This window comes from Cupressus sempervirens, chromosome 8, assembly GCF_028749045.1.
Source record: "Cupressus sempervirens isolate cs-2001-9-10 chromosome 8, ASM2874904v1, whole genome shotgun sequence".
NCBI classification, from domain to species: domain Eukaryota; kingdom Viridiplantae; phylum Streptophyta; class Pinopsida; order Cupressales; family Cupressaceae; genus Cupressus; species Cupressus sempervirens.
The window spans coordinates 499,216,188-499,227,495 of record NC_143125.1 but is presented as its reverse complement, the minus strand read 5'-3'; the positions used below and the strand labels follow the sequence as shown (position 1 = coordinate 499,227,495).

General features: G+C 34.4%; 1 protein-coding gene across 1 annotated transcript in view; it reads left to right on the top strand.

Moving 5' to 3' along the window:
* Positions 1 to 3,630: 3,630 nt before the first annotated feature.
* Positions 3,631 to 11,308, top strand: part of LOC149543372 (uncharacterized) — a 50,378-nt gene continuing 42,700 nt past the window's right edge. Inside the window, exons 1-3 of the mRNA XM_089798174.1 lie at positions 3,631 to 4,060; positions 4,715 to 4,788; positions 9,474 to 9,557. Coding sequence (XP_089654300.1) covers positions 3,922 to 4,060; positions 4,715 to 4,788; positions 9,474 to 9,557 — 297 coding nt within the window. The 5' untranslated portion in view covers positions 3,631 to 3,921. The remainder of the gene's footprint in view (positions 4,061 to 4,714; positions 4,789 to 9,473; positions 9,558 to 11,308) is intronic.

Genomic DNA, 11,308 nt, shown 5'->3' with positions numbered 1-11,308 from the left:
ACCATAACTGCATGTTATGAACAAAATTAAGATGAATTTGATCCAATTCACTTGAAAATCCCTTGATATATGTAAAATATGCATCAAACCCTTTGTCTCCAAATGTTTGTGCTCAGGTTTTAGAATACCATCCACACATAGTTCATTGTATGCCTCATTCATCTATAGGGTTCCAAGCTCTTGAATAGAACAATGATAAAATGATCAAATATTGTGAACAAGAAATACCTTAGGTGGAATTTGAGATTGTGCTTTAGCGGGGTCAAGTGCCTCTACAATTGTTAGACTTAATTTGCACACGGAAGCCTTGCAATCAACTCCACAAACCAACATTTCAGAACCTTTCTTAACCTTGCTGCTAGAAGATGCTACCACTTGATAGGATTTCGAACACAAGAGAAATCTTGAACAACAATTGCTTAAATCACTCAGAGGCTCTAAGTTTTCTCTACACTCTATGCTTTGAAAATTTGTGGTGAAACAATACATTCAATTTCTTCCTTTTAATGTATTTCAGTCTTTACGATCACCATTAATGCTTCATACACATATCTGCTTGGTGACAGGTTATCCTCCACTCAGTTTGGTCTTTAATGCTAAGAAGACACCTTCAACTCAGTAAGGTCTCCTTACTTGGTAGGAACTACCTACTTGACATATGCATCCTAAAGAGATATGCAACCTGACTTTACTCGGTAAGGTCTTGCGACCTGACCTTGTTCGGTAAGGTCTTGAACTTCTATCATCACTCGATGATCCTTGTGCATCTTGAATGCTCACTACAATATTTGGTGTCAAATTGCAACAGTGGTGTAATTTGTGGTGATTTTCATTTTTTTTTTTGCAATTATCCATGATGTCATCACAATACCGACGTTGGCATCATAATTGTGGGGCCTTCATGAGCATTAAGAAAAAACACGACAATCATTTTCCAATTGATTTTGATTGTGGAGAGTTGCACTCGAAAGAGGTGGAGTGAGCTGCGTGTGAAAGAGGTGTAGTGCTGTGAACGTTTTTGTGACCCTTGTGATCAGTGCATTTGGTTGTTGTGCCCTCGTGATTTATACATTTTGTTGTTGTCCCACTACTTTGTGATTTCATTGCTATGTCGTGCCCTTGCTCTCCAATTTCATTATCGTGTTATGCCCTTGCTCTGTGATTTCATTTTCGTGTCATGCTCTTGTGATCTACGTGCCCTTGCTCTATGATTTTCTTCTAGGGAAAGAAGAGATACATATGTAAATGTTCTTTTCCTTTCCTTGTAAACATGTATGTCTTTATATTTCCTTCTAAACATGTATCTCTTTATATATTCAGAGTGATCTTTTTTAGGGTACTTATTACATATTATCTACACAATAGGAAAAATGATCCAGCTACATAAATATTCCAAAATCCAAATAATAAAATAATAAAACTCACTCAACCCATGCTAAGTGACTTACCTCAAGATCCAACACAAAAATAATGCAGAACATGAAAAATGGGTAGAGTTCGCAAGAAACTTTACAAAAACATATCATAACAGATTTCTTTATATATTCAAAGAGATCTTTTTTAAGGTGCTTATTACATATTATCTACACAACAGAAAAATGATCCAATTGGATACATATTCCAAAATCCAAATAATAAAACAATAAAACTCACTCAACTCGTACTAAGTGACTTACCTCAAGATCCTGCACAAAAATAATGTAGACCACGAAAAATGGGCAGAGTTCACAAGAAATTTTACAAAAACATATCATAGCAGATATTACAAAATACAAAGAATACACAAAATGATTTTTTTACTATACAAAAATCTTCCAATTTTGTTGAATAGAAAAATAAATAGAGTTGAAAGCATGAGCTATGCAATATTAATTCAATTTTATCAACCCTAGACTCTTTTCTTAGCTCCACCAAACGCTAGGTGATCTTCTACTTCTAAGATATACTTGTAAGAGCTTATATTGCACTTGAACAAGCGTAGAGAGAGGGAAAATAATTGTGAAGCTTATCTTAGAGAAGCCCCCATTTTGATATTTCCACCTTCACAAGAAACCATATCTATAGATGATAAATTGTGTGCTTTTAACCTTAGGCATGTTTAAGATTGTGGTGAATGGTGACAAATGTAATAAACAAAAGTGCATTAGACTCGAGTTCTATATGATTCAAACAAAAGGTCCATAGTCTAACCCAAGATATGATGTTATGCTCAATGAAAACAAATGAGAATACTTCAAATTAAGAGATAGAAACTCAAATTGTGAGAATAACTTAATAATCAACCAAATACACAAGGAAAGGTAAAATTTGGTCATTAATTAGTATTGTTCATTATTCTGCAACATCCTTGAAGCTTTAGTTAGCTTGGAACATTATCTTCTTGATGAAATTCCCAATTTCCCCTTGGTTCTTGTGCCAAGGAAAACCCTAGATTACATCATCTTCAATTTGTTAACAACTTCTTAAGTGAGGTTTGAACATGAGCCTCCCTTTGACACCAATTTATGTTGATGTGAGTTTATAGCCTTATAACATGCAAGATGAAACACTTAATCTTTTGAAATGAAACACTAAATACTGTCAACCACTTTTCATAATGTCAAAGCTACTAGATTATATAGGGATCATGAGGTTAATCTTAGATCTAGTTCTATTAATAATGATAAAATACAAAATCAAAATTGTATCACTAAAGAGATATGTTGACATTTGAAATGCCCATTTTTTAGGCAATTTTGTCTAGATGACGACAATGGATATCTAGGCCAACCCATAATTAGCCTTCCAAAAAGGGGAAACCCAAATACAAGGACCACCTTATCTATGACTTAGTCTATGTCATTTGACAATGATTTATGTATGTGATTAATGCTGAAATTTTAGGCTAGTATAAGGCACATCCCTTGAGTTGGGGGTAAGGCTAGGGCTAGAATGACCCTCAAATAAACCAACAAAATGGACAATGAAGAAAGTGTCCAATAAAGTGTGAAATAGAGCTTGCACCATTAAGAAGCACACTCTATAAAACTACAAAAACATAATGAAATATTAAACTTCAATACTTACTCAAAAGACTGAAAATCTTCCTTAAAACTAAATTCTTCATCTCAACATATAACAAAACACATTTTGTAAATAATAAAAACAAAACAACAAATATTATTATCATAACCATAATTATATCCAAAAACATAAGACAAATATATATTTCAATATCCACTCATTAACATCTATACCCCTTAAATATGTAAAGATAGAAAAATCCTTATAAGGCCCTTTTATTTCCTTTCTTTATGGATAAGTTGTTGATCCACTCGTTTGTCCGGCAATGAGACTCACCATGGTGCTGACCTTTTACTAAAAAATGTATACTCAATAATATATTTTGATACCTTCGGTTGACAAAAACAAATGCAGAATATTTTGAATTTAAAAATTAGGAGAATAATCCGAAACTATTTTTTATGAAATTAATTTTGAGCTTTTAAATCAAGAGAGGTATGTAGACCATGTGAACTTTGATTCGGCTGCGGTCTTTAATGTCTGACTTGCATTTTAGGCTGCCGCAATTGGGCTGTGAAAAATCTCCGTTCAATGTATTTTAAACTCAATAGTAGACTCAATCATTTCGCCTAGAAATCGCAGGGAAGGAAGAAGTAAACGTAACAGAAAGGGCAAATTGGTGCTAAACTCAATAGTAGACTCCACAATCATTTCGCCTAGAAATCGCAGGTAAGGAAGAAGTAAAAGTAGCAGAAAGGGCAAATTAGTGTTGCTGGCAAAGCCCAATTGTCTCGCGTGTTGGTATCCGAAGGCCAAGCCCAAAGTAGGTCAAATTAGAGAGAAGATCGTTGGAATCAAGAGAAGTTATATCACTCGGCAGGGGAAAAGGAAGGACTTAGGAAAATAAATTGAATAAAAATGCAAGTAATGAATAGACTTCGGCAGCTGGATGCCTATCCAAAGGTCAATGAGGATTTTTACAGTAGGACTCTATCAGGCGGCGTCATTACCCTTGTCTCCTCCATTATAATGGTCCTTCTTTTCTTCTCCGAGTTGGGTAAGTTTTGTTCGTCTTCCCCTGTTTTTCAATTTTTAGCTCATTTTTCTGTTCACAATTCATCCAATGAGGGTATGGTGAAATCCAAATTGGTATAGTAGAAAAAATGTTCCTTTTGATCATTGACTAGTTTTAGTGATGACCAAATTGGGTCGGTGCATGCCAAATGGTGATTCGACAAGAACGATCTAAAGACTAAATGCTTAAAAGTTTTGTAAGAGCACTGGAGTCGTCTACTGCAATACACAAAAACGTGTCTGTAATATGTTAATACTTTTTATTTACTCTAATATATTTTGGTGAAATCCCTTAATGGATAATTGCCTGTTCAGTTGTTTCAACTGGGAGATTTCTCTTTTAATGTCAAATTAATGCGAGACTTGCATCTGACCTAGTTCATTGAGTATGACATGCCCAACGTATTGGAGGTTGGATTTTATATATTTTTAATTCTTTGGCATATGTTTTAGACATTGGTTTGGTCCTTGAATGTTCTGCTGTCATGCACTGTATTTTAAAATGTTCACAGGAGATAACATTCTCAAAACGCATCTTGTCTAATGTATTTAGGCTTCATCTCTGTATGAATCTTAACCTATATTTCAGTTGCATATGGCTAAGCATTCATTGAACCTTTTGTTTCCAATGTTACAGCAATGTTCCTCCATCCTGTGACGGAGAGTGAGCTTATTGTTGATACATCAAGGGGAGAGACTCTTCAAATCAATGTGAGATTTTTTTCATTTCTTCCAACAGATTAGCTTTAACTTTACCGAATGTTGCTTTGTTGCATCTGGAAAGTTCAATTTAACTTGATTATAACGTTTAATTGTTTGGTAGTGGTTGTCATTCAATTCCTAATGTCTTCCAACCATAATTATATTAATATATAAAATATCAAAATTATATTTACGTGCATAAAAAAATTATGGGGCGGCTGCAAGAGATGCACAGTCACATTCTCAATAGTTTCCTTCTTTTCTTCTCGTCCCTATCAAGTTACACTGTTTACTCGTCTAAAATTATATAATCCTAGTTTTTAGAAGTGGTATTGAAAAAATCTTTGAGAATTCATCTTATGGCAAATATTTGCAACTCACATGTAGATGTTGTGGAGTTCTCTCGCAAGATGATTGCATTTCCTTCTTGTGCTGTATCCCACCTCAAATTGATTGCTCTGTACTTGGCACAAATGCCAGTTCCTACTTTTAATATTTAAGGCAATTGCTGAGCAAAAACTGCCTGGGACATGTGGTTGCTCTTTTTTAATTCTATATGTCACTGTAATCGGGCATAATGCATTGAAGTGAAGCGCTGATGAAATATATGAGAGTTCACTGAGAAACCCAGTCAACCCTGGTGACAACAAGCTTCTATATAAGTATGAAGTATTAACTTGTTCTTGATAGAGGAACACACATAAGCAGAATTATTGAGAATATTCTATAGCTGTTTGACGTAGCTTTTTTGAAATCAAACTTTATATCATAAAAAGCAAGCTAGGGGTGGACTTTGCCAAGTTGAAAATTAGAGCCAGAAAGTGATGAAAGGCCATGGATGATGTGTTAAGAACACTGCAACTCTAATATTTAGTACCGGCTATGTTATGCTAAAATTAAAAACAACCAATATGTCATCTGAAATGATAAAATATACGGAAACAAAGATTTAATTGAAGTCAAAGCATTCAATACTGTTTTGCTACAGACATTAAGATGACCTGGAACATTTGCTTTTGAATCTGTTAATGTTTGTAGCTTCAGGAGATATCTGCATACCTGTTCACCTGAGGTTATATATCAGGTGAACAATTCTATTCTATTTGCTGAGACATTGATAGTCTGAATAATGTTATTCAGCAGTGTAACCTTCTCTGTGTATTCATTGTGTGATCAATTTGGTGCACGTGGTCTATGATTCAAAAGGAATTGTTCAGATTCTGAAAATGTCTGTTATGTGACAACAGCCTTGATGAAGAAGTCATTTGTCTGACTTAGCTTGTGAAGCATTGTATTGAACTTTTGATTATTCAGTAAAGGATCTACTTTTAATGTGGCTGGGTTTTTCCCTCAGGCTGGAGGATTTTCCCAGGATAAATTATTGTGTAATTTGTTCTTGCATATTTTTGAGTTTCAAAATATTGTTTCTCAGCTTTTCTGCTTCTAAATTTAACAGAAACCACCACAGACTCAGTTGTAGCAGTGTGGGAATTCAGTAGAGAACTCAAAAAGTCAAGGCCTTTTTAAAGTACTTAGTGAGATAATATCTAGTCAGAGGACTCTAGTGACTGATGCATAGACAATGTAGCATATCAATCACTTAATACCTAAAGAGTAAAACAGGAATGTCATTTGGGAAAGCTAGTAGACATGAAATACTTTTCTCAAATTACAATATTAATGCGGTTGACACTAAACAGAAACATAGTAATCATCAACATTTACAACATAGATTTGGATAATACCTTCTCGTCACAAGACTGCAAGATATGCAATGAAATTGTGAGGGGTATGGACGCTGTCACAAAAACCATATCACAAACCTAATTTTGACGGTGCAAGTTCACATAAATCAATTAATAGAAGCATTGGGGGTAGAATGTGAGACTGCAGAAGAAACCTGTTTTGCATGCTTCAAATATGAAGACATAACATTAATAATTTCAAGAAGAATGGCCTTTATTGAATAATCCGAAGTATTTTTTTTATCTGAAGAGCTAGTTTCATCACTACAAGTCAATTATAGAGTTTCTAGGCTTATAATATCCCTAACAAGCACAAGTCTTCAAATTTGTTCTCTTCTATGTGCTCAACCCCACATCTCAAATTTGAGAAATTTTTTTATTCAAAAATCTCTCTAGCCATCTCCAATCTTCAAAATTTGAAAATATATAACATCAGTCATGGATGAAATGAACAATGTAATTTTCTATAAGACTAATTTAATTGAACAAATTAATTTAAAGAACAACTCCAACCACCACAATCAAGCTATGAGATGGTTGCAGGAAATGGGTGGAGATTCATTGTCATCTAGAACTTCACAGAACCCAATGCATTAGCTTAATCTACTAGACAGATTGTAAAGTTTGTTGGTTAGACAACAACAGATTCATTCCTGCAGTGGCTGGCAAGAGGAGGGGAACTGCACAAGAGAAAATTGACACCAAGCTTTCAACCAGATGTAGCAATGAAGTGTTGACTTTTTCCAAGGGATTTCTTGGAGCTTGCCCAAAAATAGGCCATAATTTGCTTCTCAACTGATTGTACAATGTGATGATGGATAAGGGCTTGAATCTTGGGTACATCAAACATCTAACCTTGCCCAACATATGATTGATCTGGATTTGTCTGGTACTCCAGAAAATTACCCAATTATTTGAGCTTAGATGTGTTACAAGAGGGAGCAAAATATTTCAACTTTTTATAGCATTTAAATAACCTCATAACTAAACCAAATTCAAATCTATTTAGTTGTAAATTTACACTTCAGCTATGCTGCTTTGTATCAGATGTTATGTAGTGTCCTCAATCAGGATATTCCTATACTTCTCCTAGAACAACAAATGAGGTATGCAATATATTGAGGAAATTCAACTTGCCACTTTAGTTCTTTATTAAAACTCTGCAACCAGGTTAGTTGTCATTATGAACGAGGAGGAAAAATATAATCAGCAACACTAGAAAAAGAATCCTAATAATCATGTTAAATTACATAATGTGCATGTGGGATTCAATAATATTTACCCCAACAACCTATCCTCATCATGGAGTTTCTTGGGAAATCTGTCATGTAAGGTGCTTTGAGCTTATTCCTTTCCATAAAGCCCAAGAGCATGGAATGACACCCACTATTTGGCCTCCTGGCCTCACCCAGGATTGACATACTTGAATCGAATTTATCTGCTACATGAATCCTCCATAATGAGACAGGTTGTTGAAAGTATTAAGGGATCTTCAATATAATTATTTATGCATTCAGATCAGATTTCTTTCCTTTATCATTCTATCCCTTATTTTAAATCAGATGCTATTCTATTTCCATTTCATTTATCTTCCTGGATCCAATTCAGGTCTTCTTCAATTTGCAGATTCTACCTTTCAAGTCTGCCTAGAATATGTATAGTCATGTCTGTGAGAATAACATGTTTATGTTTTCTCTAGTGCTATATTTATATCTTCTGTAATGATACGTATATGTCTGCTCTAAATATAATCTAATCTGCTTTAATAACCTGGTCTGTTATAATCATATCCTACGGTCTACTATAATAATATCTCATGGTCTACCCAAATCTGCCCTTTAATTTGTATTCCTTCTCTTGTAATGTCTTCCACAGTGAAAATGTCATGTCCCTTAATTTTGATAAGACAAATTGCCCTAGTTGGCTTTTTAAGAGCCACACAGAACTTTATTTATCATTTCTTATTTTGAGTTGACCTCTACAATGATTTTTGGTGATTTAATCCTTAGTTGGAATCACAATGTCCACTATAGAAGATCTGGATTGTCTCAATAATGTTAAAAAAATCCATGTGACAAGTGCTTCCCCCACCAAGAAATGAAGAAGAATTTGTCATGAAGTGGGACTCATCAAAATGGAATATTTCAGCTGCTAAGATAGGGAGCATTTTTTGGGGGATTTAAAACTCTTAGTGATTTGGTACTTTGCACCAAGGCATCTCTTGAGTTGACTAGAACATCTGATGTAGAGTCGCTGTCCTTTGTTCCTGCAATTGGAGCCTCGGCAACATATGGTGCTGGGTTTTCCTGATCTCACTCTGCGACACATTGAGACACATAACTGTGTATTGGGTTAATTCCTATATCAAATTTCCCTTCTAAAATGATGCCCTCAATGTGTCAAGTTTTGGGATCTACCACAGAAATGTCTTCTGTTGTTGATGTTCAGTGTATCATTTTTTGTAATGGGCGAGCTGACCTGCTTTGACAGCTTTATAAAGAGGCATGGATGGATATTGGGCATATCTTGTTTTTATTGCATATTGAATAAATGTATTGGATTAAACTTTTTGCTTAAGGTGTTAGGATCTAAGTGTAAAATAATTGCATAACTTGATTTCATTATACTCTAGTTGTGTTTTGTCCTAGGTAGTCTTTTATTTTCTAGTATATATATGTATATATGTGTGTGTATATATATATTTCTATATGTATGTATATATCTATATCTATATATGTATGTGTATACATACACACATACACACATACACACATACATACATACATACATACATACATATATATGCTGTTTAAGTCCATGATCAATCTCTTGTAAGCTTTCTGACTGAAATTAGAGTTTAAAAGTTGTGTATGTGGATATAAATGCTATCCAGCCAGATATCATCTAAGCCAAGATTCTTATTTGCTCTTCTTTTTTATTGTTTTGCAGTTTGATGTGACATTTCCAGCACTGGCTTGTTCTATTCTTAGCCTGGATGCCATGGACATCAGCGGGGAGCAGCACCTTGATGTGGTGGGTATTAGATATCCTTTCTTTGTGTTTGAGAGTTTTGCTCACTTGATATCACACAGCTGTAGGGAGGATGGGAGAAATCATGCTGATAAAAATGAAGGGCATAAAAATATTGTGAAAAATAAATAATTGTTCAATTCTTAGTCTGGATGACATAGATATCAGTGAGAAGAAACACCTTGATGTGGTGTTTACTAGGTTCTTTTTCGTTGTGTTTAGTTAATTGTTTAAACCATTTCTCACATGACTTTGCATAATGGAAAATGAAGCAGAGAGATCATGCCTTGAAAACACAAAATATTATAACACACGAATAAAACTTTTTCCTTCTGTGAACTTTGAAATAGCACTTGACACCTGCTTTATCAATGCCTATAAAATTCTCTACTTGTAGTGTTGAGCTATTATAAAAAACATGTCTTCAAATATAGTTGCAAAGATGGAATGTCATATTATAACTGACATAGTTTAGATTGGCTTGTAGCAAGCAAAGATCATGTTGATGCCTGTATAAAAGACTGTATAGTTGCAACCATAGCTTATGCAATACAGAAACCCTAAAAATAATAACAATCCTGGCAACAAGGGGATTGTATCTGTGAACATTTACCTATGTATTCTGCATAAGTGATATTAAAAAAAATCTCATGATTCGTCATTTTTCTTGCCTGAGAAGGTACTCTTTCTGAATGCCTATCTGGAAATAAGAATTTCTGATAAGTATGAGATATTTTCCACAAGTCAAATTATGATATTGCTATTTGGATTTAACTGTTGAGTTTTTGAGTCAAACTAATTGACCCATGTTTAATGAGTAGTATTCACAAGAACCCATCTCTCATGAGAATGAATGGAACACTTAGCACTCGTTGCATCTAGGTGATGCTTATAGAGGTCCATGTTGAATGAGTAGTGTTTCAGAAGAGCTTGTCTCTCAGGAGAATGAATGGAACACTGAGCACTCATTGCATCTAGATGATGCTCATAGAGGTTTAACCGTGGAGGAAACTCTGTCATTATGCACACTTGAGCTGAAGTAGTATTGGGATGGTTCACCTCCCAGGAAGTTCTGGTGCTTCACCTCTGTGAGCATCACCTAGATGCATAGAGTGCTAAGTGTTGCTTTTAATCTAATGGGAGATGGGTTCTTGTGAACCACTACTCATGAAACACGGGTTAATGAATGACTCAAACTCCGCAGTTAAATCCTGATGGCAATATCACACTGAGAATTTCTCATTTTCTTTTCTTTTGATTCTCATTAGTTTGACAAAAAATGGTGCCTTTCATGGCCTGAGAAAAAAATATAGAGAAATGTATATTTAAGTTGGTGCTCCATAAACAAACAGAAACGTATCTGCTTGATTGTATAAAGAAGTGAAATAAGTGGGTTACGTTCTGTGCTTTTTTCAAAATGTTTGGTTATGCTCATTTGTCAAACAGTGCTATCTATGGAAAAAAATTATAAGAAGGTGAAATAAAATCAAGAAACAGAATTACTGGTAAGTGGTCTAATTTTCTTTGTTTTGATTCTTATTGATGTGAACTAGACTGATGATTTTCATGGCCTGAAACAATAAAATTCGATAACAATATTAAAATTGGTATGAGACACATATAAAGAGGAAAGCTGAAAAATAGTTTTTAAATAAAACATTTGCCTAATTATGTAAGGAAGCCAATTTAATTGGTTGTGCTTTGTTTATGGTTTAATAATGCTTGGTCATGCTCATCTGTCATTAAGTGTTACC